This window comes from Canis aureus, chromosome 3 (assembly GCF_053574225.1).
Source record: "Canis aureus isolate CA01 chromosome 3, VMU_Caureus_v.1.0, whole genome shotgun sequence".
Classification (NCBI taxonomy): domain Eukaryota; kingdom Metazoa; phylum Chordata; class Mammalia; order Carnivora; family Canidae; genus Canis; species Canis aureus.
This window is the reverse complement of record NC_135613.1, coordinates 49,385,370-49,412,678: the sequence shown is the minus strand read 5'-3', so window position 1 is coordinate 49,412,678 and position 27,309 is coordinate 49,385,370. Positions and strand designations below refer to the sequence as shown.

General features: G+C 37.1%; 1 protein-coding gene across 20 annotated transcripts in view; it reads left to right on the top strand.

The window, feature by feature from the left end:
* NCOR1 (nuclear receptor corepressor 1) overlaps nucleotides 1-27,309 on the top strand; it is a 149,551-nt gene that overhangs the window by 26,603 nt on the left and 95,639 nt on the right. For all 20 annotated transcript variants that reach the window (XM_077892503.1, XM_077892510.1, XM_077892497.1 and 17 more), the window contains exons 3-5: nucleotides 3,369-3,502; nucleotides 14,965-15,157; nucleotides 20,597-20,779. In XM_077892503.1, the coding sequence (XP_077748629.1) occupies nucleotides 3,369-3,502; nucleotides 14,965-15,157; nucleotides 20,597-20,779 (510 nt within the window). The remainder of the gene's footprint in view (nucleotides 1-3,368; nucleotides 3,503-14,964; nucleotides 15,158-20,596; nucleotides 20,780-27,309) is intronic.

Here is a 27,309-nt window from a genome sequence, read left to right as displayed (position 1 = left end):
AAGCCCAATGTGGGACTCCATCCCCAGACTCCAGGATCGCACCTGGAGCCAAAGGCAGACGCTCAACCACTGAGCCACCCAGGCATCCCCGGAGTTTTCATTTTTCAGTAGAATATGAACATTGTGAATTTTACACATTTTTGATACTGCCTTTTGTTGTGTTCCTTTAAAGAGAATTGGATTCCTTCTGGTAGGCAGTTAAATTACTTTTGAGGTTTATTTTTAAACTGTCTGAGGGCAAGTCTAGAGTACTCTTTATTCTAAGTCTTATTTGTTCACCACTTCTGAACTTGTCTCTTCTGGGGTATTTAGTGATTATTTCATGTATTCATTGAGGTTTCTTCCCTCTGGCGGGAGGAAATTTGATTGAGTTCTGGCGCTGTGTAAGCTCTGGGAACTGTTTATTTTAGAGTTCCTCCAAATTGTTCTTTCTAAGAACAACCAGTGATGTTTAAGACTGGGCTGTGCTCTCCCCTATACATTTGCAGATTGGAGTTTAGCCAATAACTTAGGAGAACCCAAATTCACATTTTGGGAAATCTTTCTCTATGTAATTCCCACCACTCAGAGTCTCCAGAAATCCTGTCCATATGGCTTTATATCAAACGAGTATGGTTGCTTTAATGAACAAGTTTATGGGCACCATTTGGGTTCCCTTCCCAGGGATGCAATGTGGAGATTGCCTCGAAGCAGAAAGCCTGGAGTACAGTAGGATTTACCCCATTTGTGTGATTTTTTTTTTCTCAGAGATCGAGTCCTGTGGAGTCCTGAAGATAGTTACTATGTTTTGTGTTTTTTTTTAGTTACTATGTTTTGCCCAAATTTTTGGCTGTTTACTGTGAGCATGTAATTTTGGACAGTTATGTACTCCTACCTGGAACCTGAAGGGCACTGTTGTTTATTTCACTCCTTACTCTTAATTTGTCTTGTTGGATATATCCTTTAGAAATCCTTTCAGAGAGAGTCTGTGGTTGGTAAATTTTCTGAGTTCTTGAATTCTGAAAAGTTCATACTCCTAAAATTTGAGATGGTTTGGTTGTTGGATTTGTAGGTTCAAAGTTCTTTTTCTCTGAACTTAGAATTTGTTATTTGTCTCTCTTTTTTTTTTTTTTTTTTTGTATTTTTTAAAAAGATTTTATTTATTTATTCATGAGAGGCACAGAGAAAGAAAGAGAGAGGCAGAGACACAGGCCAAGGGAGAAGCAGGCTCCATGCAGGGCGCCCGATGTAGGACTTGATCCCAGGACTGCAGGATCAAGTCCTGGGCGGAAGGCAGGCGCCAAACTGCTGAGCCACCCAGGCATCCCTGTCTGTTTCCTTTTTTTTTTTTTTTTTTTTAAGATTTTATTTATTCATGAGAGACACACACACACACAGAGACAGAGACACACAGGCAGAGGGGGAAGCAGGCTCCATGCAGGGAGCCTGAAGTGGGACTCAATCCCAGGTCTCCAGGATCAGGCCCTGGGCTAAATAAAGGTGGCGCTAAGTCGCTGAACTACCCAGGCTGCTCATGTTTACTTCTATACAGTGTCACTAATGAGACTTTTTATTATGATCTTTGTTACTTTGTAGGAAACCTATTTCCTGTTTCTCATGATACCAAGTTTTCTCTTTATCTTTGCTTATCTGAAATTTTTGATATGTCCATCCAGTGTGATGGATTAATTTTTAAACTATGCCCAACTTTTAGGTCCTTTTAAATCCAAGGACTTTGTCTTTTTTAACTTCTGAGAAATGCTGTTCTGTTATTTCTTAGAATATTGCTTCTCACCTGTAGGTATTGGAGGTTGGAACTTTTAACCTTGGAGGTTTTAATTTTCCTTCTCTAACTTCCCTAGCTTTGTGCCTTGCTGTGTTTCAAGAGAATGCCTCTCTGTTCTGTCTTTGCTTTCGTTTGCTCTTCACCTGTTCTGTTCTATTGTCTAATCTCACTGATTAGTTTTTTAATTTCTTTGACTGCTGTTTGGTCCCTTTTTTGAGGATATCGTTTATACTTTTGTGTCTTTTTTACTTTTAGTCTTTTATCTGTTTCTTTGGATGTAAATTATTTTTGAGTGAGTTGTGCCTTTTTTAAAGTGGCTCTGACTTTAGTGTTTCTTGATTATATTTTCAACTTTCTATTTGATATTTTTTCTTAGACTATGTAAGAATTATGTTTTATCTGCTTACCATGAAGAGCTCTGGACTTCTTATCTATTCCATGTTTCAGTCTGGATTGCTCCATTTGATCTATTCATGATTTAAAATGCTTTTTGTTGACATACAATTCATATAACATAAGACTCACCATCTTGAAGTGTATAATATAATAGTTTTAGTATATTCAGAGTTGGGCATCCATTACCATCTAATTCCAGAACTTTTCTGCCACCCAGAATGAAACCCATACCTTATACTAGTTCATCCCAATTCCCCTTTCCTATCAGTTCCCTGGCAACCACTAATCTGCTTTCTGTCTCTGTTGATTTGTTTCTTATAGACATTTATATAACTGGAATCATAAAACATGTGGCCCTTATGTCTGTTTTTAGTTAGCTTAACATTATGTTTTCCAGGTTCGTCTAGGTTGTACTATGTATCAGTACTTCATTCCTCGTTATGATTGAATAGCATTCCACTGTATAGATACAGCTCGTTTTGTTTATCTATTCTTGAGTCACTGGGCATTTGGATTCTTTCTACATTTTGGCTATTGCGAATAACACTGCTTTGAAAATTTGTGTAGTAAGTTTTGTGTGTGGACATATGCTTTAAATTACCTTGTGTATATAGGTAGGAGTGGAATTCCTGGGTTATTTGACAGTTCTAGGTATAACCATGATTGTTAGCATTAATCTCTTTTGAAAAGGAGCTTTTTCTCTTTTCAATGAAAAGTTAAAAGTAGCATTACTCGCATTACTCTTAACTAGCAGGTTGAGTCTCTGGACTTCTGTCTCTTCATTTGTAAATATACATGTATTTAACTAAATGGCTTCTTTGGCCTTCCAGCTCACCCATTTTGAATTTAAGGTTGGACTGGTTTTTTAGGATTTCTTTTTTGTTTGTTTGTTTTTTAGGATTTCATGTTGAACACTTGAGTTTGAGATCTTACTGCTTGAATAATATAGATGGGGAGTTACTGTAATGCATGTTATTAGGAGAATGAGTCAAATATAGTCGAGTTCTTTTGAATGATACACAGTTAAAATGTTGATTGTTTTAGGTTGATGGGGAAGAATTAGATCAGTGAAGGATAGAAATCATCATTGCTGTTTATTTCCTTGCTTAGTGGCCCATAACTGCCTCTGTGCGTTTATACGTGGTTTAATTTCATGATGTTTTTGACTTTTTGGCTAATAAGTAATCTGTGATTCTTTTAATACTAGGAATTTGCAGTCCCTGATTATCGTTCTTCTCATCTTGAAGTCAGCCAGGCATCACAGCTCCTGCAACAGCAGCAGCAACAGCAGCTTCGCAGACGGCCTTCCCTGCTTTCAGAATTTCATCCGGGTTCTGACAGGTAATGGGGTTCTTTTGTGTTTCCATCTAGGATGGAACTTCTCAAGTGTGTGTGTACTTCACAAGTATGCCATTGAATTTAATTTTATAGTTTTATAACCAAGCCATGATGGGTCATTTATCGTTAATAATTTAAGTCTTTTATGTTGGTTGATCTTTTTTTTTTTAAGATTTTATTTATTTATTCATGAGAGACACACAGATTGAGAGAGAGAGGCAGAGACACAGGCAGAGGGAGAAGCAGGCTCCATGCAGGGAGCCTGACGTGGGACTCGATCCGGGGTCCCCAGGATCACACCCCGGGCTTCAGGAGGCACTAAACCGCTGCGCCACCAGGGCTGCCCTATGTTGGTTGATCTTTTGGAGTACTTATCATAACAGTTAAAAACTCTTAGAACTTGTTTCCCGAGTTCACAGTTCTGCTGTGTAGTAGGAAGTCAGGTAGACATAGGTCCAATCCTGATCAGCTTGTAGCCTTAGTCACGTGTATAAACTGGTGTTCTTAATTTAGGCTGCATGTTAGAACCACCTTGGTTCTTTTTTTTTTTTTTTTCTAAGATTTTATTTATTGGGCATTCATGAATGGGGGGGGGGAGCAGAGACAGAAGCAGGCTCCGTGTGGGGAGCCCGATAGGGGACCTGATCCCAGGACCTCGGATCACGCCCCAAGCTGAAGGCAAATGCTCAACCACTGAGCCACCCAGGCATCCCGAACCACCTAGGTTTTTAAACTTGTGCCTCAGCCCCATCTCAGATGAATTAAATCAGTTCCTGGGATTGGCCCAGGCATTCGTGTATGTCTAGAGTTTCCTAGTCATTCTCATTTACAGTTAGAGTTGCAAATTACTGATTCAGACTCCTTAAACCTTAGTTTTCTCACTTGTGATAATGAGAATAGTAACGGCAATATCCTCAAAGGATAGTATTAGATCAGGTAACATTGGCCCTGTTCGTGGTAGGCATTCATTTTTCCCAGTGTCTTTACTATCTCTGCTCTCTCTTATCCCATTCTCTTAATCTGAAGCATTTTGAATTATAATAACTACTTTTATTAAATCTCCTTTTCGGCTTTCTTGTTTTAGCAATTTTATAAAGAACCTGATTTTCTATTTTAAAAATATGTTTACTGTTTAGGTTTGAAAAAGATAAAAAGATTGAAATTGGCTGTGTTTAAAATTATTATAAACAATAATTTCTTGGTCAAGGTTGTGGAGAGAATTCAGATCACTCTCCTCCATAATATCTTGCAAATATACAAAAATAGCTCTTTGAAAAAGAGCTAAAAATTACGCCATTTAAAGAAGGAAAGGCTTATAGCCACTGCCATAAACTTGGAAAAGTGGCCTTCAAGATAGGACTTAGAAGAATCTTGCATGACTTGGCCTCCTGGTTCCTACTTCTAGTCTCAAAGAAGCAGTGTTAAAGAAAAAGGGTCAGTAAAATGCTAAGATTTCTTTTTTTTTTTTTTAAGATTTTATTTATTTATTCATGAGAGACAGAGAGAGAGGCAGAGACACAGGCAGGCAGAGGGAGAAGCAGGCTCTGTGCAGGGAGCCTGATGTGGGACTCAATCCCAGGACTCCAGGATCACGCCCTGAGCTGAAGGCAGGCTCTAAACCGCTAAGCCACCCAGGGATCCCCAAAGTCCCAAGATTTCTTATAAATACTCCCTAATTTGAGAAAAATATACATGATGAGGGTGTGGTGGTGGTGAATTGTTTGCTTGGCAATCTCTATTGTGCTGTCTTGCAGGAAGGGCAGGCATGGTGAGCTTTTTTCCAAAGTGATGAGCCAAGGCCCTTAGGACTGATTACATGTCTGGCTTGTAGAGTGGGCCAGGATCCTCAACAAAGCCTATCATAGCCCCAGCCAAGTTTTCCTCTCTGCTCCATTCCCCTGTTCCCTCAGGCTGTAGAAAAATATAGAAAGCCAAACCCAGTCCTCTATCTGTAGACAAATGCCCAACAAAAGGAAAACCCACACACACCATTCTACACCAAAGAGAAATTATGGGTAGGGCTGCACATGGGGGTACTTGAGCAGTAGAGTAACAATGCTGTGAACAGGGCAAATATATTCCTGGAAAAGAAAATTAAAGAAAGCAATATAGAGTGTCAAAAACAAAATCCCCTATGTGTAAGAATATGAAAAATGAAGAATGTGTCCTCTAAGTGTTATGTGCTACAGGAGAACTTAAAATTAATAATAAGGTCTTTAAAAATAGTAGAAGGCAACCCAATTAGATAAAATGAAAGATTGGACATTCCAGTGTTACCAAGCTCACCATTATAAATTCAGTACACAGAATAAGTAACAAGGAATGAAACAGGTGTGTCTAAACATGAGATCCTTGTCCTGCGAGAAAGTCCAGAGATAATCGAGTAGATGTGGAAGAAAAGGATAGACATTAAAGCAATTAGCAAGAAGTTGTTAGGGCACCTGGGCGGCTCAGTTGATTAGGCATCTGCCTTCGGCTCAGGTCATGATGTTAGGGTCCTAGGATCAAGCCCCACATCAGGCTCCTTGTTCCACAGGAAATCGCTTCTCCCTCTGTCTCTCTCTTTCCATTCATGCTGTCTCTTGCTTTCTCTCTCAAATAAATAAAATCTTAAGGAAGAAGTTGGTAAATATGGAGGATAAATTAAAATCATCCAACAATCATAAGAACATGTGTTTCTGAGGTAGAGAACCTGTAAAGGAAAGGAAATAATGTAATTTTAAAAGAACACTTTTTTCTTGGTAAAGTGAAAGAAGAACTCTCTACCTTGATAGGACATACCTTGCTCTAGGAAAACTTGCACAGAATGATCAACATCAAGACAGATCCTGGTTCAGTTATTATTATTATTTTTTTCCTGGTTCAGTTATTAAAGTTCAAAGGTAAGTAAAAGAATCAGGAATTCAGGAAGCAAAGGAAATCCTAGATAGGGAGGAAAAAGTGGCTTCAAACGACTACAAGGATAGAGGATAGCAGAGCAGTATCTACGAAGTTCTGAGAAAAAGACGTTGAGGTCTATGAATGTTATATGCCACTTAAGTCCAAGGAGAAAAGCAAGAATCAAACAGTCTTAGACATGAAAGCACTGATCATCTAAAACTTCTTGAAGAATTTCTAGGTGCTGGAATCCACCTGAAGAATGGAAGCCATGGTAAAAGGACTGTAGTAAGCCACAAATTCCTTTAAGTAAAAAGGCCATCTGAGATACCTAGATGAGTTACAACTGAATGTCAATAGCAAATCTTGACAAAGTAAAAATGATATAACTATGGAATCTAGAGGTATAGAAGGTATTGGGAGAATGTTTAAAGATATGCACTTGAAGAGTATGCCTGGAGTGATTTGGTACTTCTGACATGGAATTCTTTTTTTTTTTGACATGGAATTCTTTTAAGTTAATAAAAAAAATTCCCATCTTAATGCCTTTCATAGTTTTCCTCTTACCCTTAAGGGGGGGAACTAATTTTAGGAACTAATTTCTTATGGTGAAGGAGAATTTACCTGGAGTCCAGCAGTTCTTCCATTTTAAGCTTTATTTCATTTTATTTTTTTCCCTTAATACCTGTATAAAAACAAACCAGGGGATCCCTGGGTGGCTCAGCGGTTTGGCGCCTGCCTTTGGCCCAGGGCGCGATCCTGGAGTCCCGGGATCGAGTTCTGCGTCAGGCTCCCGGCATGGAGCCTGCTTCTCCCTCCTCCTGAATCTCTGCCTCTCTTTCTCTCTATGCCTATCATAAATAAATAAATAAATCTTTTAAAAAAAATAATCTTTAAAAAATATTGTATGTGATTCTTTTTGTTACTTTATTTTTGCCTGTATATCCACCCATCTGTATATAAAAATAAAGTGATGACTGGGAATGGAATTCAACTAATTTTGGCATTGTTTCGGTGTGGTGGGATTTGGGGCAATTTGCTACTTCTGTATTCCTGGAATTTTTTGGTTAAGCAAATCTATATCCTTTTATAAACAGTACTTTTAAAATATAAGAGTCATTTCTGGGTCAGTATCATCAATCATGTTTTCTAGATTTCATTGGAAAAATTAGTCCACATAAGTAGAATATTTGGATATTTAGATTAAAAGATGCAGAATAGTTGAGGTAATTTCATATATTATAAAAGATTCACTGTACTTCAGATAATTGGTTTTTCCCTTGAGCAACAAAAGAAGCCGAATCGTGCTTGTATGTTTGAAAATTTAGGTGAAATAAATTTTGTTTCAAAGAATAGCCTTCCATAGCTAGGCATAAATAAAATCAGTTGATGTAATTCCTAATGATTTTTGTGGACCACTGTTTTTGAATAGCTATGAACGTTATGACATATTCTCCCTACATGAGGGTTTTCTTTTCTTCAAAATTAAAATAATATGGTATAGGTATATTACAGTAAAAAACCCATTTAATAACTTTAATTCATTTAAAGATATTTAAAGATAATATTAGGAGGTCATAGAAATCAGTAAAATATAAGAACTTTTAAGTTTAAAAGTCTACAGAGATTTTTTTTTTTAGTATGAAAATCTGATGTTTATTTTTTTATATCTCATTTATCGATTCATCAGTTGATATTTGAGTTTTCACTTTTTGACTGTTATGAATAATGCTGCTAGGAACATTCACGCACTCATTTTTATGTGACTGTGGATTTTCCTTTCTCTTGGGAATATGCCTAGGCGTAGAATTGCTTTATCATATGATGGTTCTCTGTTTGTTTGCCATTTGAGAAATGACTACACTGTTTCCAAAGTGGCTGTACCCTTCCACTGGTGTTAGTTTTTAAAAGGCAGAAGTGTTCATTTAAAATGAAGATTTCATGCTTAACTCCTCCAGGACTCCAATATAAAATTGCATTTGTTTTTGAAATTTTAAATGTTCAATTATATACTTACTTCTTTATCCATGAGTAGTTGTGTTCTTCTAAAAAGGATGGGCAAGCTGAAATGGGAAATAGCTTGATTTCTTTTCTTTTTTCTTTTCTTTTCTTTTCTTTTCTTTTCTTTTCTTTTCTTTTCTTTTCTTTTCTTTTCTTTTCTTTCTTTTCTTCTTTCTTTTTTTTTTTTTTTTAGATTTTATTTCTTTATTAGAAAGCACAAGTAGGGGTGTACAGAGGGAGAGGGAGAAACAGATTCCCCCCTGAGCTGGGAGCCCCACAGAGGGCTTGATCCTAGGACCCTGAGACCATGACCTGAGCTGAAGGCAGACACTTAACTGACAGAACCACCCGGGTGCCCTAGCCTGATTTCTTGATGGAAAGAGAGCTTTCTGTACTCAGTGTTTGTCTAATTGTCCTGTATCCTGGCCACCTTATGTTCTCCTTTGGCACTGGGTGTGCTCTTCTTTCTGGCTTTGGTAAATCTTGTAGGCAGAGTCACTAGAGGTACAATGTAATACTTGAAGTTAAGTTTTATAGGTTGAGGGGACAACTGAGTACTGAAATCCAGCTTGGGCAATTTGTCCAGCCCTGTGTACCAGAGTAGTTGCACACACGGTTTTCTTGCAGGCCAGCCGTGGTCCTGATTATCAGTGCTGTATTGAGGTTCTGGGCCTTTAGCCTCATGCTGGATGCTTGTTTCTGATAGATGAGCTCTGGCTGTTTTGTGGGGGATGAATTTGAGGTGGTTAGACTAGAAGCAGAGGGAACATGTGAGAGACCTGAAAGAGAGAGCATGTGGGCATAAGGTAGGGCGGTGAAAAGAGGTTTGAGATGAAACAGGCTGGAGTCTGTTAGATGAGGCCACCAAGTCCTAGCAGTTGGCAAAGGCGAGAGAGGAGACCTGGATAATTCTTAGGTTTCTAGCTTGGTTCCATTGCCATGACACTGGGATAAAGATCAAGGGAAGAGCAATAAGGTTAAGACAACTTGAGTTTCGTATGAGTTAAGTTTGAGGTACCTGTGAAACATCCAGGTGGAGGTGTATCTAACATTCCTCAGGGGAGGATCCAGGTGGGTACATGTGATCCAGAGAGGGTGGAAAATGAGAAGGGCCAAAGTTTAAGATGAGCCCAGAGGGTCCCTGACATCTAAAAGTACCATGAGGTGGAAGTCTCTGAAGGAGAGAGAGAAAGGAAAATGATTTTGAAATAGTGGTCTTCAAACTTGTTACTTAGATATTTCTCAAAAGAATTTTGAAAAGCTGTATTGTACATTTTTAAGTTGACAACTAAAATTTTTCATATGTCGTAAAAGATGAATATAATTTGTCATATTGAAAGTATTGACATCTGAAAGCAAAACTGCAGCAATACATTTAAAAAATTACCTGATGGAATTGAAATACCATAGTGGTTTGGTACCGTCATCCACTTAAAATGATACTATGCATGAACAAACTTGACTTTAACAGAACTTCTTTTTTTTATTCCTTTTTTCCTTGGAATTCATATGTTCATTCTTTTTCCACAAAATTTATCGTAATGTGATTTGTTTGATTATTTATTTATTGGTCTTCTATTTAACCACAAAAATATGTAAAAGTATCTGTTTCTAAAAGATGATCTGTTTAAAAAACTTCTTTATTGAAATATGGTTGTCATTACAAGATTGATCAAAAAAGCAATCATTTAAGAAAATGAGAAACATTTATCAAATACAAGTAAAATTTCATGGAAATGCATCCATGCTTTAATGAGATAGACAGGGCTGTTTTCAAATTATTACTTATTGACAGAATGAAAGCGGCATGTACTCTATTCTTATTTGTTAGCCTGTTGAAGGTACCAAGAAATCTTATTCACAAAAATAATTTCTTATGAGGCATATATCCTAAATCACTTATTTCTCTAAGATGAAGATGTTATTTAGCAACTTAAGTTCTTCAGTTTTATTGAAGGCAAACATTTGGGAACTGTTAGCTTGCAAAAGGGTTTGTTTCTTTGCAGCCCTGGAGGGATTGACACTTGAGGGACAGTGTCCAGTGTAAGGTCCAAGGAGGGTGAGCTGTAAGCTTTTTGTGTGTGCACAATGAGAGAAGGCCGGCTGTGGAAGAAGCAGAGGGGGAGAGGTGCAGGTTCGTTACCTAGTAGGTCTGTGTAAGTAAAGACAATGTAAGGAATCTCAGGATCTCTGGAAACTGATAATCTTTAAAATGATCTGTGCTCGGATCCTCTGAGGAGAACCATTGTATATGCCCCAGCAGACTTTAGACTATGACAAGCAGGGAAGACAGTGTCCTGGAAACCAAGAGGTGGAAGAGTTTCAGGAAGGAAGGAGTAAGTAAAGGATAAAAAGTAGCAGACAGGTCAGGATATGTCTAAAAATATTCCTTTGCTTTCAGTATTAGGAGGTCATTGCTGACTTTGGTGAGTGACCTCTTGTAATACGATGAAACGATGGGGGATTAAGTCAGAGTCCAGTGAGTTGAGTGAATGGAAAAGACTAACTGGTGAAAAAGTATAAATCATCCTTTCAAGTAGTAGTAACCTTCGGATATAAAATTTGGTATTAGCATTTCAGATCTCTTTATTTTCTAGGCTAATCTTTATTAATAATGTTTCTAAGAATTAATTTGTGGTGTTATTTTTTTATTGTGTTAAAATACATGTAACATAAAGTTACCATTTTAACCATTTTTGAATGCGCCAGTTTAGTGGCATTAAATGCATTTATGTTGTGCAACCAAGCCACTATTTCCGTGACTTTTCATTACCCCAGAGAAAACTCTGTTCCCGTTAGGCAATAATTTTCCCTCCCCCACTTCTCCCAGTCCCTGGTAACCTCTAATCCACTTTCATTTTCAATGAATTTGCCTATTCTAATTATTTCCTATAAATGGAGTCTTACAGTAATTGTCCTTTTGTGTCTGGCTTATTTCACTTAGCATAAATTTTTTTTTTTAAAGATTTTATTTATGAGAGAAACACACAGAGAGAGGCAGAGACACAGGCAGAGGGAGAAGCAGGCTCCATGCAGGGAACTCCACGTGGGACTTGATCCCGGGTCTCCAGGATCACACTCTGGGCCGAAGGCGGTGCTAAACCGCTGAGCCACCCGGGCTGCCCTTAGCATAATGTTTTTAAGGTATATCCATATTGTAGCATGTGTCAGAACTTTACTCCTTTTTGTGGCAAAATAATTGTCCACTGGATGTATATACCACATTTTGTTTATCTGGTTGACAAGAGTTGTTTCATTTTGGCTGTTGTGAATAATGTTGCTTTGAACTTTGGTGTACAAGTGTCTGTTTGAGTCCATTTTTAATACCTTTGTATCAGAGTTCCTGTTTTCAGTACTTTAGGATATATGCCTTATATATCCAGGTGGAATTGCTGTGTCATATGGTAATTCTATGTTTAGCTTTTTGAAGAACTGCAAAATTTTTCCAGAGTGGCTGTATAGCTTTACATTCCTAGTGGTAGCACATGGGTTCCAATTTTTCCATATCTTTGTAAACAATTGTTATTCTCCATGCCCCCCCCCCCATACCCTGCCTTTTTAAACAATTTAGGCCACTCTGTTGGGTATTAAATGGTACCTCATTGTGGTTTTGATTTGTGTTCCCATAATGATGAATGATGTTGAACATTTTTTCATATGTTTGTTGGCCATTTGTATATCTTTGGGTAAACGTCTATTAAATCCTTTGTCCATTTTTCTTTCTTTCTTTTTTTTTTTTTTTTTTGAGGGGGTTATCTTTTTATTGTTCATCGTGGGAAGGAATTCCGTGTATTCTGGATATTAAAAGCTTATGAGCAGGGCCTGGATGGCTCAGTCGGTTAAGCATCTTGCATCAGCTCAGGTCATAATCCCAGGGTCCCTGGGATTGAGCCCCACATTGGACTCCTCTCTCACAGGGGGTCTGCCTTGCCCTCTCCCTCTGCTCCTCGCCCCATTCATGTGCGCTCTCTCTCTCTCAAATAAATAAAATCTTAAAAAAAAATCTTATCAAATTCATGATTTGCAAATAGCTTCTCCCATTTCTTGTAGATTTTCTTGTCACTCTTGTCACTCTCTGTGTATAAAAGTTTGAAATGTTAAAAAAAAAGTTTGAAATGTTGATGAAGTCCAATTTATCTGTTTTATTTTGGTGGTGGTGGTGGTGTTGCTGCCTGGGCTTTTGGTATGATATACAAGAATTTGTTGTGAGATCCAAGGTCAGGAAGATTTCTCCCTAAGTTTTTTTTGAGGATTTTTTAGTTTTGGGTCTTAACCTTTGAAATCTAAAATCTATTTTGAGTTAATTTTTACAGGTGGTCCAGCCTCTTTATTTTCCATGAGTATATCTAGTTTCCCCAGCACCATATGTTGAAGAGATGGTTCTTTCCTCCCATTGAATAGTCCTGGCACACTTGTTAAAAGTCAACTAATGATAGATGTGAGGGTATATTTCTGGGCTTTCAGTTCTATTCCTTTGGTCTGTATGTCTATCCATATGTCAGTACTACACTCTTGGTTACTGTAGCTTTGTAGTAAGTTTTGAAATGGGGAAGTATGAGTTCTTCTAACTTTGTATTTCTCTTCCCAGATTGTTTTGGCTATTTGGGGTCCTTTGAATTTCCATATGAACTTTATAGTGGGTTTTTGTATTTCTCAAAAAAATGCCACTGGGATTTTGATAGAGATTACATTGAATCTGTAGATAGCTTGAGTACTGTTGTCATCTTAATGGTACTGAGGCTTTTAGTACATAAGCATGAGATATCTTAGTATTTATTTAAGTTTTCCTTAATCTCTTCAGCAATGTTTTGTGGTTTTTAGTGTGTAAGTTTTGGACCTCCTTCTTCAAATTTATTCCTAATTTTTATTCTTTTGGATGCTGTTATAAATAAAATGTTTATTTCATTTTCAGATTGTTCATTGCTGATATATAGATAGATAACTGATTTTTTTTTGTGCGTTGAATTTGTATCCTCCAGTTTTGCTTTATTCATTTATGGCTCTAGATTTTTTTGGTGGATCCTTTAGATTTTTCTACATATGAGATCATGTCATCTCAGTAGAAATACTTTATATCTTCCTTTCAGATTTTTATTTGAAGGCCTTTTATTTCTTTTTCTTGCCAAATGTTCTGACAAGAACTCTGAATACTATATTGAATGCAAGTGGCAAAAGCAGCCATCCTTATCTTTTTCCTAAGGTTTTCTACTCTACTATTTTTTGTGACATCATTGTGACTTGTAAGATAATGGGATTTATGTCTTGAATGAGATTTCAGATTTTTTTTTTTTTTTTTAGATTTTATTTATTTATTTGAGAGAGAGAAAGAGAGAGTACAAGCAGTGAGGAGAGGCAGAGGGAGAAGGAAAAGCAGATTCCTCCCTGAGCAGGAAGCCTGATGCAGGGCTTGATACTAGAACCCTGGGATCATGATCTGAGCTTTGAAGATAGATGCTTAACTGACTCAGCCACCCAGGCACTCCAGATTTTTGAAATATAATAATATATAATAAATATGTATGTAAAATATAATTATATATAATATATGTTACATATTAAATATCTATTATATAATATATATGAAATATAATAATTTTATAAGCCTGAGGGTTTATTTCATCATTTCTTTTAAAAAGGAGACCCTGGGTAGCTCAGTCAGTTGGGCAGCCGACTCTTGATTCTGGCTTTGGTCATGGTCTTGGGGTTGTGGGATTGAGTCCTACCTCAGGTTTCATGCTGGATGTGGAACCTGCTTGGGATTCTGTCTCTCCCTCTCTCTCTACACACCCTCCCCTGCCCTCCTCCCCCCGCCTCTCTCTCAAAAAACAAAACTTAAAAAAAAATTTTAAAAACCCAGTGGTTATCCTTTTCATTGAGAAATGTTTTGTGAAACGTTTGTTTAAAGTCTGGCCACAAAGTAAAATGTTGCTTCTGTAAATACTTTGGTAGGAAAGGGAAAGTGAAATTAATGAACACCCACATGCAGTACTCTGTCCAGTACATCATGTGAAGGAATCAAAGATAGATTCCTGACTTTCAAGACACTTACATACTTGCAGAAACCAGACAGAATACGTATTTTAGGGGTCAGAATTTCAAAGCAGTGTTACATTTCCACTCGAGACTCGTCTTTAAGTCTTAATACCTCACAATTCAAGTCATTTATGTTTCCATTTACAGTTGCTGGAGATTTATTTTTCCTGCTTGTTTTTATTATTGGTACAAAATGATGACTTTTCTGGTTTAGATCATACAAAATTCAATTATAATGGCACAGATTTAGAAATAATATTTTAGGGATATTTCTCAGCAACTTTAAATTTTCTGCAAATTGAAATCTTTTGAATTGCAATTACCTTTACTACCACCGCTCCCATCTCCCCTGAAGAAACTTCTTTCTGTTAGAATTAGACGTTTAATAGCACTTTGTATATATTTTTCTTCCAGGGTAGGGAAGCGAGGCAGGGATTCACTTTAAAAATAAGCATGATTTTTCTCATTTATTTCGAAGTCCAACCAGGCATGTTAGCAGGAAGTTGTACATCATCTTGCAATTTTCAAGTGTTTCTTTTCTTTTTATGTGTTAGGCCTCAAGAAAGGAGAACTGGATATGAACAGTTTCACCCAGGGCCTTCCCCCGTGGATCATGATTCCCTGGAATCCAAGCGACCACGTCTGGAGCAGGTTTCTGATCCCCATTTCCAGCGTGTTAGTGCTGCAGTCTTACCTGTAGTACACACGCTGCCAGAAGGGTTGAGGTCTTCTGCAGATGCTAAGAAGGTAAATATTTGATCTCTTACCCCTGTGGAGTTGTCGGTCTGTAATGTTTATTCAGCCATATTCAGGCACAGCACCTAATAGAAAGTCTGATTATGCCAGGCTCTAAAAGCTAGTGCTATGGGAAAGTAAAAATTTTGTTAAACAAAACTGAAAACCACAAACTTAGTGCTCCAGACTTTTAAAGTCAGTACTTTTGACTTTTTGGTAAATGAAAACAATCTGAGGCCTGCTATAAAGAAAAATTGCTATTGAATAACTCTCAAGCATTTTGTACTGGCTCGCTGGGCTGTAAAAATGTGGTCAGTGGTTTTCAAGACAACTACAGTTTTGTTAAATTTAAATTAAATTTAAAACAATCCCTTTAAATTTAGTTGCAATTATTGTGCTTGTAATTTTTATAGAGAAAATTTTAAAAATAAAAAATACTTAAATGTTTTTCGAATTTAAAAATTTTAAAAATTGTTTCTTTGGAAAACTTGAAAATGCAGAGGAAAAACATTGCCTGAAGTTTTTTTTTTTTTAAATTTACATTTTAGTTAACATGTAGTACAGTATTGGTTTCTGGAATAGAATTCCCTGATTTGTTACTTATATACAACAACAGGTGCTCATCACAAGTACCCTTCTTAATCCCCATTACCCATCTACCCATCCCCCACCCACCTTGCTCCATCAGCCCTCAGTTTGTTCTCTATCCTTAATTATCCCTTATGACTTGTTTCCTGCTCTGCTTTTTTCTTTTTCCCCTTCCCATACTTTCATCTGTTTTCTTTCCTAAATTCCACATATGAGGACAGACCTGTGGTATTTGTCTTTCTCTGACTGACTTATTTCACTTAGCGTAATAAGTTCTAGCTCTATCCACACCAAAGCAAATGGCAAGATTTCATTTTTTGATGGCTGAGTAATATTCCATTATATATACATGCCGCATCTTCTTCTTCTTTTTTTTTTTTTTTTTTAAGGATTTTCTAACGTACTCATTTGAGAGAGAGAGAAAGAGAGTGCCAGCCAGAGTAGAGCAGGGGGAAAGGTCAGAGGGAGAGGGAGGAGCAGACTTCCCGCTGAGTAAGGAGCCTGATACGGGGCTTGATCCCAGGACCCCAGGATCATGACCTGAGCCCAAGGCAGACACTTAACCCTACTGAGCTACCCAGGCATTCCATGCCATATCTTTTTCCATTCATCAATTGAATGGACATTTGGTTTCTCTCCAGAGTTTGACCTGTAGCTCTATTATGTTGGAAAGAACTACTTTATATGTAACTATTTTTTGTGACATTTTAAACAATGTGTATGGTGAATTTATGAGAAGGTTCTATTAAGATCATACCTCTTCTTGTGTTTATTGTTACTTGACTTTTGTGAAATGCATGTTTGTGGATTATGCCTTTATTTTATAGTTGCTTAGTTTATCTTTTTTTTTAAACTGTGTATTTTGCTTATCATTAAATATGCAGATTAGGAAGTACCTGGCACTTAGTAGGTACTGAATAAATACTTGTTTTAGAAATAATAAAGTATTTCCTTGATACTCTTTTAACAGTACAGGGTTAAAACTTTTACTATCCTTGCCTTTCCCCCCTTTTCGATAGCAAATCTTTTTCCCATAATGTTTATTTACCTTTGTGGCTGATGGCTTTTCCAGCATGAGATCAGATAAGTAAGTACTCACACGTTTTCTTCGAGTTTTTATGCAATGAAAAGTGATTTAAAAGATAGGCTCAAGGCAGGATCCCGGGGGCCCCAGGATCGAGTTCCGCATCAGGCTCCCTGCAAGGAGCCTGCTTCTACCTCTGCCTATGTCTCTGCCTTCTCTCTGTGTCTCTTGTGAATAAATAAATAAAGTCTTAAAAAAAAATAGTGAATATAGGGGCACCTGAGGGCTCAGTCAGTTGAGCATTCAACTCCTGATTTTGGCTCATGTCATGATCTCAGGGTCATGAGATCAAGCCCTGAGTCGGGCTCTACACTGAGTGTGGAGCCTGCTTAAGATTCTCTCCCTTGGGGGATTCCTGGGTGGCGCAGCGGTTTGGCGCCTGCCTCTGGCTCAGGGAGCGATCCTGGAGACCCGGGATCGAATCCCACATCGGGCTCCTGGTGCATGGAGCCTGCTTCTCCCTCTGCCTATGTCTCTGCCTCTCTCTCTCTCTCTCTCTCTGTGACTATCATAAATAAATTTAAAAAATTAAAAAAAAAAAAAAGATTCTCTCCCTTCCCTCTACCCTTCTACCCCGCCCAATAAATAAATAAAATAGAGTGAATATAGGGGTGCTTGGGTTGCTCAGTTGGTTAAGTGTTGGACTCTTGACCTTAGTTCAGGTCTTGATCTCAGGTTTGGGAGTTAAAGCTTCATGTTGGACAAGGAGCCTACTTAAAAAAGTAAAAGATAGTGAATACGTCTGCAGTTTATTTAAAAAAAAAAAAAGTAGGTGTGTGCATATAGAGAGAATGCAAAAATAGCAAAATGTTAACCAGTGAAGGATAAAGGATAAATGCTTATTCACTATGCTATTCTTTTAACTTTTAGGTAAATTTGAAAATTTGCAAAATAATAGATTAGGTGGGGGAAAAGCTTTTTTGTGATCCACTAGAAATGAGCTCAACTTCTGGGATTTTTGAGGCCTGCCTCACTGTGTGAAATATATGCATTATAACCTGTGGGTTTATAAGAAATGTTTTACAGCCCTAAAAAAAAAATACAGTGAATAAAAGTCTTCTTCCAAGGCTGAAAAAATTGCAATAAATGTTATTTATAGCTGTAGAATATTTTAGCAGAAAGGGATCTTAAAGTCTCATTCATTAAAATGTGACATGTTGGATCAAAGTACATCCACAGTACATCCATTTGATAGTAGAGAAAAAAAATCTGTTCATTTTTCTGTTTGTATGTTTTTTATTTTATTTTATTTTTTAAAAGATTTTATTTATTCATGAGAGACACACACACACAGAGAGGCAGAGACATAGGCAGAGGGAGAAGCAGGCTCCATGCAGGGAGCCTGATGTGGGACTCCATCCCAGGCTTCTAGGGTTGTGCCCTGGGCTGAATGCTGGTGCTAAACTGCTGAGCCACCCAGAGATCCCCATTTTTTGATTTTATATTGAATTGTAGAGTTCACATTTTGGAAATGATTTTTTTCATTTGCCTTTTAAATTTGTTATTACTATCTCGATAAATAGAAAATTGTCTTTATTTTAATCCGTCAGTGTTTTTTTTTTTTTAGATTTTATTTATTTATTCATGAAAGGCACAGAGAGAGGGGCAGAGGCACAGGCAGAGGGAGAAGCAGGCTCCATGCAGGGAGCCTGACATGGGACTCGATCCCAGGACTCCAGGATCACGCCCTGGGCGGAAGGCACGTGCTAAACCGCTGAGCCACCCAGGGGTTCCCCCCCCCCCCTTTTTTTTTTTTTTAAATATCTTTTGCTATTGGCTTTTCTGAGCCTAAGATACATAAATACCCTTTTTTGTTTGTTGGAGGCACCTTGTGATTTGCTAATAAATCTTATGTAAGTATTTGCTGTTATTTGGCTTTTATTGTGATATATGAGGTAGAAATCTCTTTTCTAATATAGCTTGTGTTCCAACACAAGATTATAAACTCCACGAGGGTGAGCATCATATCTGTTTTGTTCACCTCTCTATCTAGTGCTTGTCATTCAAGGAATTGGTTTTTTGATAAATTAACTAGAATGGAGATCAGTGGAAAATATTGCTTTGTAATAGTTCTTAGGGCATGCATCAGATCACCTGAGGAGCATTTTCAAAATCTGCAGAATTGAAATATAATCTGTTTTGCTATTACAGATGTTCTATAACACAAATAAACTCATATGCATATGGTAGGAGAATGTATTCATGTGACATGGAAGTCTTGGTGGTGGTTCATAAGTGATTTTTTTCCTGCATATTAATATTTTAAAGCTCTCAGGATCAAGCTGTCTCTCATAATCAAAAGAAGTAGCCTTCATGATGTCTGAAGGACCTTAAGAAGATTTGGAAATTAGTGCATTCAAGAACTGCTCTGCTTTTCACTGATTAAGCTAACTAGTGGAGATTCAAGTGTCAAAAAGAAATTGTAAAGATCTTATCTCCTGTTTTTTTTTTTGTTTTTAAAAGTTGATAAAGATGTTGTATCCTTGGATTTTTGGATTTTTAAATTTTGATTAACTGGATTTTTTATTTTGATGAAAAATACTGTTTTCTACTGGAAGCAAATGATTTCAAGGATTTGCATCTTAACAACAGAAGCATGGACAACTGGGTGTAAAGCTAGCAAAGATTGACTGTGGCTGATTGTAAATGATACCGAAGCTTCAACTATTAGAATTACTCTATTAGAATTGTTACTGTTTTTGTTAATGCTCTACTTACACAGTTGTACAGGTTTTAAGTAATAGCCATAATCCTCTTATCCCTAGAAGTCTTATATTTAGCATATACTGTTACAGAATACGAGATTTTTCAGGAATACACATTTTAGCTGAAATCTCTGTTTCAAGGTATTTTGGAACAAGTATCCAGGTATAGTTATGTGCGTTCTTGGCTAGAACTACTGATTTCTCAGTTACTTAGTTGTTATTTAATATATTTAGGGCTCAATGGTCCTCTGAACTATGCTCACTCTAAGCTTCTCATAGCCTGAAGAAAACTAGTACCTTAATCGAAAATTCATCTGCTTTACAGTATTGCTTATATCTTCACCTTAGACTGGAAATTAATAGACTGTGTGTGTGTGTTTTGGTAGGGTGGTAGATTTTGGGTGGGGGGTGGTTTCATTCTGCTGTAATTCTCTAGGAATTTGGAGGTGGAATGGATGACCTATTTGGCTTAAGAGATCTTATATATGCCATAGTGTGGCAGGCTTAGTTGCCCTTAAAGGGACAGGCCTAGGTGATAGTAGCGACAGAAGTTCCTAGGTCATTACTGTATCTGATTATTGGCCCTTGGAAAGCCTGAAAACTTTTTGTTAGGAACTCTTGGCCATATCATGGCTGTTAAGTTGGGTGGGCATGCAGATTTTACATGGAGTTCATAATTTTCCTAGCCAACCAGTTCAGACCTTTGGAAGAACCATTGTAAGGAACTGGTTAAGAAATTGATATCTTCCTTTGTCATGGTTGCATTATTATTTCCCCAGATATACCTTATAGTCTCACTGGTGTTACACTAAAGCTGTTTGGCTGCTTTAGCCACCTCGTTCTATATAGCTTTTAGGATATTCAAAATAGTGAATGATATATCTGCACTATGAAACTGGTATAAACATCAGTGGGGCATGTCGTGTTGTGTGCATGTATGAGAATTGCTACTATTGGATATCAGAGACATAGCATATATATCTCTGCTATGTTTTAAAATGGACTACTTCAGTTAGAATCTTGACATATACTGGCTATTAGTGAGGAATAAATTATTGATTTTCTCCTCTAAAGGATCCAGCATTTGGAGGCAAACATGAAGCTCCATCCTCTCCAATCTCTGGGCAACCATGTGGAGATGATCAAAATGCTTCACCTTCAAAACTTTCAAAGGAAGAGTTAATACAGAGTATGGATCGTGTAGATCGAGAAATTGCAAAAGTAGAACAGCAGATCCTTAAACTGAAAAAGAAACAAGTAAGTGTCTGATTTCACTGGTATTTTATTGATATTCTAAGAACGTATGTTTTTCTAAAGAAGATAATGTCAAATTTCCCTGGTTTTTCAACTTGATGTAAATAGAATCATGCATTGTATATTCTTTTACTTGTTGTTTTTTTTTTTTTTTTTTTTTTTTGGCTCTTAGTTTCCTTAGCTGCATCCACTCATTTCCCCTGCTGTATTGTCTGATTTTATAGATAGCAAAACTTGTTTGTCCATTCTATTTTTGATCTTACTGGATGGGTTGTTTATTGTTTGTTGCTGTTTCATACAAGGGTGCTGTTTTTTGGTTCAAGTGTAAACAGATTTTCTAGGGTACATGCACAGGAATGGCATTGCTTGACTTGAGAGTATGCACATCTTTGAGGGTGTTAGATGATACCATATTTGCTAAAATGGCAGTACCATTTTACATTCCTACTGGCAACATGTAAAAGTTCTGGTTTGTGCATATGCTCATCTTCACCTGATAATTTTTTTTTCAACTGGATGTGAAATAGCTCTCACTGAGGTTTTAATTTGCATTTCCTTTTTTAGGAATGAGAGCTTATTTTTGTTTATTTATGGGTTATTGGTGTTCCTACTGTGGTTTGTTATTTTGCCATTTTCTTAATTTTACTATTTCCTAAAATCTCTTGTCAGTTATGTGTAAGGCAGATATCTCCTAATTTGTGGCTTGTAATTTTGCTTTTTGGGGATGAGAGGAGGGAGGATTTTTAAAAAATATATATGTATTCAAATTAAAAATTCACATACAATAATATTCATCCTTTGAAAGTATACAATTTTCATGGCTTTTAATATATTCATAAAGTTGTGCAACTATCACCACTATGTAATTCCAGAACATTTTTATCACTTCAAAAAGAAACCATAAATCTGTTAGCAATTACTCTCTATTCCCTCTCTCCCTGGTCCCTGGCAGCCACTAGTCTGTTCTGTATCTATGTAGATTTTTATCTGGACGTTTCAGGTAAATAGAATCATATAATATGTGACTTTTTGTGTCTTGCTTCTTTCATTTAGCACATTTTTAAGATTCACCCATATTATATCTTACATCAGCACTTCACTCCCTTTTATGGCTGAATAAAATTCTGCTTCATGGATATTCTGTGTATTGTTCAATCATCAGGTGATAAGCATTTGGGTTGTGTTCACTTTTTGGCTGTTTTTGTTTGTTATGAGAAATGCTGCTATGATATTCATGTACTAGTCTTTTTATGTGGCCATATTTTTTTCAGTTCTCTTGGATATATACCTAGGAGTGAAATTGCTGGGTTGTATGGTAAATCTGTGTTTAAATTTTTGAGAAACTGTGATAATGTTTTTTTTTGTGTGTGTGTGTTACATAATGTGTTTTTTTTTTTTTAGTTTAATTTACCAACATATAGCATAACACCCAGTGCTCAACCCACCAAGTGCCCCCCTCAGTGCCCATCACCCAGTCACCCCAACCGTCTACCCACCTCCCCTTCCACTAACCCTTGTTCATTTCCCAGAGTTAGGTGTCTCTCATGCTTTGTTACCCTCACTGATATTTTCACTCATTTTCTCTCTTTTTTTTCCCTTTATTCCCTTTCACTAATTTTTATATTCCCCAAATGAATGAGACCATATATGTTTGTCCTTTTCCGATTGACTTATTTCACTCAGCATAATACCCTCCAGGTCCCTCCACGTCAAGGCAAATGGTGGGTATTTGTCGTTTCTAATGGCTGAGTAATATTCCATTGTATACATATACCACATCTTTATCCATTCATCTTTTGATGGACACCGAGGCTCCTTCCACAGTTTGGCTATTGTGGACATTGCTGCTATAAACATTGGGGTGCAGGTGTCCCGGCGAAACTGTGATAATGTTGACCATAGTGGCTGCACCATTTTACACTCCACCAGCAGTGTGTGAGGAAGGGTTCCACTTTCTGTATTTCTTTGTCAACATTTTTTTTTTTTGATAGCCATACTAGTAAATGTGAAGCAGAATCTCATTGTGATTTTGATTTTAATTTCCCTAATGTTTAAAGGTGAATGTCTTTTCATGTGCTTGTTGGCCTTTTGTATCTTTTCTTTACAGAAATATCCAGATTCTGGCCTCATTTTTTAGCTGGATTATTTGTCTTTTTAAGGCTGAATAGTAAGAGTTCTTTATGTATTCTGGACACTCAGACATGTGATTTGCAGATATTTTCTCTCATTCTGTGAGTTGTCTTTTTACTTTCCTGATAGTACCCATTTGTGTACAAAAGGTTTTTTCCCCTCTTGATTCATGTAAGTATTTATTGAGCAACTAGGGTGATACAAAGGTAATTAAAACATGATCAAAGAGGTGAGTCATATGCACAAATAACAGAGCAAAGTATAAGGTTCACTGGATCACAGCAGTCAGATGAAAGTGCTTTGGGAAATCAGAAGAGAGATTGCTTCCAGCCTGGAAGGGGGGTGTGGGTGGGTGGCAAACCAGGAACAGGGATTGAAATTAAAATAGAAGACTTTCGTCTAGATTGTTGATTTTCAGTATGGACTATATTTGTCTCTCTTTTTCCTCTCCCCATCTTTGGGCTTAATTTACCAGGACCGTTCAGCGTGCTTTTTCTAGACTTGCTTGCATTTTTGCTTTAATGTCTTCTACAGAAATAGATATGTTTGCTGTTTTAGGACTCTTCTTCTTCTTCTTCTTCTTCTTCTTCTTCTTCTTCTTCTTCTTCTTCTTCTTTCTTCTTCTCCTCCTCCTCCTCCTCCTCCTCCCCCCCTTCCCCTTCTCCTCCCCCCTTCCCCCCCTCCTCCTCCCCCCCCTCTTTAAAATAATGATTTGTGACCTTTTGATCTTGGAATTAATGGTTTTGAGTCTTTTCCATTCTGGTTTGATGTGTGTGAGTGTGTGTGACTGTGTGTGTGTGTGCCTTTTTGGCTGGAGTATTGAGGATCAGTTTCTTTACTGGAGCTTTTTTCTCAGCTTCCTCATCCTTATCAGCCAGTTTCACTTTTTTTTTTTTTAAGATTTATTTATTTATGATAGACACAGAGAGAGAGAGAAAGGCAGAGACACAGGCAGAAGGAGAAGCAGGCTCCATGCCGGGAGCCCGATGCGGGACTTGATCCTGGGACCCCAGAATCGCGCCCTGGGCCAAAGGCAGGCGCCAAACCGCTGAGCCACCCAGGGATCCCCCTAGTTTCACTTTTTTTAATGTGGAAACTTGCTGTCACAGGGGACGATCACTTTCCAGATATGCTGTGGAGTTTCACACCTTTACCTTCTGACTTTTCATTCTCCACCACAGCTGCTAGGTGCTGTCCACATGTACAGGGCCTGAACCACATTTAGATCACAGGTGGTGTTATTTCAAAGCCCCCAAGGGAAACCATTGCTATACAGATGTTTTCAAAATTGCCAATGTTAACTTAAGTTGGACTGCCTTTATAATTCATTGCCTCTGCTTTAACAGTATGCAATTTATCTTTGGCATCAGTCCCCAGACTGACCATTCTTAAAGGTAACTGGTGCTCATTTTCATCATTATCCACTTTACACTGATACTCTTTGACCTTTGTTGGCCTCACAGCTGAAAAGATATTTCTGGGGCCTCATGGGGCTCATTTCCTATAGTCCACTGAATCTTCTGTGGGGTAGGAGTCTTGTGTGGGAGAGAGGGCAGCCTGAGAGAAAAGACTCCCGTTATAGAGAACAGCCGTGTAGGACTGAATCACACCAGGGCCAAAAGTTTTTAATAGTGATGAAGCACGGTTTATATTCTTTCATTACTTGAGATTTTGGTGTCATATCCGAGAAACTATTGCATAATCTAAGGCCACAAAGATTTATTCCTATGTTGTTTTTTTTTAAAGATTGATTGATGACACACAGAGAGGCAGAGACACAGGCAGAGGGAGAAGCCAGGCTCGGAGCCTGATATGGGACCTGATCCCTGATCCCTGATTCCGGGATCATGCCCTGAGCTGAAGGCAGATGCTCAACCGCTGAGCCACCCAGGCATCCCTATTCCTTTGTTTTCTTCTGTAAATTTTATTGTTTTAACTCTTAGATTTAGGTCTTTGAGCCTAAATTTGTTATTTGGTCAACAGAATTTGTTTAGATCTTATACGAGACAACCCTGGGATCATTAAAATAGTTGATTATATTTTCCTTTTAAAAGCTTCATAGTTTTGGGGTGCCTGGGTAGCTCAGTCAGCTGGGCATCTGACTTTTTGTTTTTTTAAAGATCTTATTTATTTACTTAGCACAAGTGGAATGAGGGGCAGAGGGAGAAGCAGAGTCCCCACTGAGCAAGGAGCTCATGGCATCTGACTCTTGATTTCAGTTCAGGTCACGATCTCAGGGTTGTGAGAATGAGCCCTGCATCAGACTCTGAGCTCAGCTGGAGCCCCTCTTCCTGCTCCTGTGTGCTCTCTCTCTAAATAAATAAAATCTTAGAAAAGAAAATGAAAGATTCATAGTTTTGTTTCTTACATTATTCTTTTTTTTTTTTTTTTTTTAAGATTTTATTTATTTATTCATGAGAGACACAGAGAGAGGCAGAGACATAGGCAGAGGAAGAAGTAGGCTCCCCACAGGGAGCCCAGTGCGGGACTCAATTCCAGGTCCCGGGGATCATGACCTGATCCAAAGGCAGACGCTCAACCACTGAGCCACCCAGGTGCCCTTCTTAACATTATTCTTAATCCACCAGAAATTGATTCTTTGATGTCTCTGCCTCAAGGTAGGGGACACATTCATTTTTTTAACCTATGGATAATTTTTTTAAAAGATTATTTATTTATTCATGAGAGACACAGAGGCAGAGATATAGGCAGAGGGAGAAGCAGGTGATGCGGGACTCAATCCCAGGATCCTGGGATTACAACTTGAGCCAAAGGCAGTCACTCAACCACTGAGCCACCTAGGTGCCCCCTATGGATAATTAATTGCAAAGTTCATCCTTTTCCAACTGTTCTACAGTTTTAGCTCTAATATAATTCAAATTTGCATCTATATACCTATTGATTTCTGGGTTTTGTGTTTTTATTTATTGCCCTTTTTGGGGTATTCATGCAGAAATACAATACTATTCTCCTAAATGCTACCACTTTATAATAAGAATTCTTTTCCAGTAAGGTAAGCCGTACTTCTACAGGCATGTTTTAGCTATTTACAATTTTCTTACCCTCTCATGTAACTTTTAGAACCAAATTTTTTGATTCTCTAAAACATCTTTCTGGAATTTTTATTGGAATCCTATAAAATATAGACATCAGTTTGGGAAGGATGAAATCCTGATGACATTGAGTCTTCCAATCCATGAATGTGGTATATCTGTCCATTTATTTATGAAGTCTATCATGTTTTATTTCTTTCTGTTCATAAATAATCTATATGCCTTGCAATTAATTAAACTCCACTTTATGTTTTTGATGCTCTTGTTAATATCTTTTTAAAAATTACATTTTCTGTTGCTTTTGATTTTTTTTTTTTTAATGTAGACCAGCAATGTCCCTAAATTATCCTTTTAATGCTAATTTCTTATTTGTAGATTGTTTTGGGTTTTCTTTATAGGTAATGATCATATCAATAGTTTTTTTTTTTTTTTTAAGCCAGTTTTCTTTCTTTTTTCTTTTCTTTTCTTTTTTTTTTTTTTTTTTCAGTCCTTAAACCTTTTTGTTACTTTTCCTTACTTTATTCTCTGATTAGGACTGCAATAGAAGGTTGAAAGTGATTATTCTTGGTCTTTTCTGCTTTTAAAGGAATACTTCTCCTTTTTAACACTGATTATGGTGTCTGTTTTTGTAGACATCCTTTCTCAGTTTGGGAAAGAACTCTTCCATTCTAGTGTGCTAATAAGTAAGAGTTTTAATCATAAAGAGATGTTGAGTTTTATCAAATGCTTTTCTGCCTAAATTTACTGATCATATAATTTTTGCCCTTTAATATATTAATATAATCAATGACACTAATTTTTTTTCTGGTGTTAAATAACCTGTGGATTTCTAGATTTAACCTTAGTAAGTAATGATATATTATCTATTTTTTTTATAAATTGCTAGACTTGCTTTGTTAATATTTACTTTGGGATTTTTGTAAGTTTTTACTTGTGAGCGTGATCAACCTGTAATTTTCTTTTTTTGTGTTGTTGTCTGGTTTGGTAACACATGATGCTAATGTCATAACATTTCTAAAGTCTGTAATAGTTTGAGGAAGATAATAATCGTTTGTTCTCTGAGTGTTTGGTAGAACTTGGTAAAATCAGCTGGATCTGACTGGTATTTTGTGTATGTGAAGATTTTTAAAATTCAACTTAAAAAAACTAAGTTCTATTTCTTTTGAATATAATTTTTCTCTTTATATTTTGGAATATAATTATATATTCTATATCCTAAGTTTCTGCTTCTCATTTCCTTTCTTTGGTTTTATTCTGCTATTTTGTAACTTTTTTTTTTTAAGGTTTTATTTATTTATTCATGAGAGATAGAGACAGAGAGAGAGAGAGAGAAAGGGAGGGAGGGAGGGA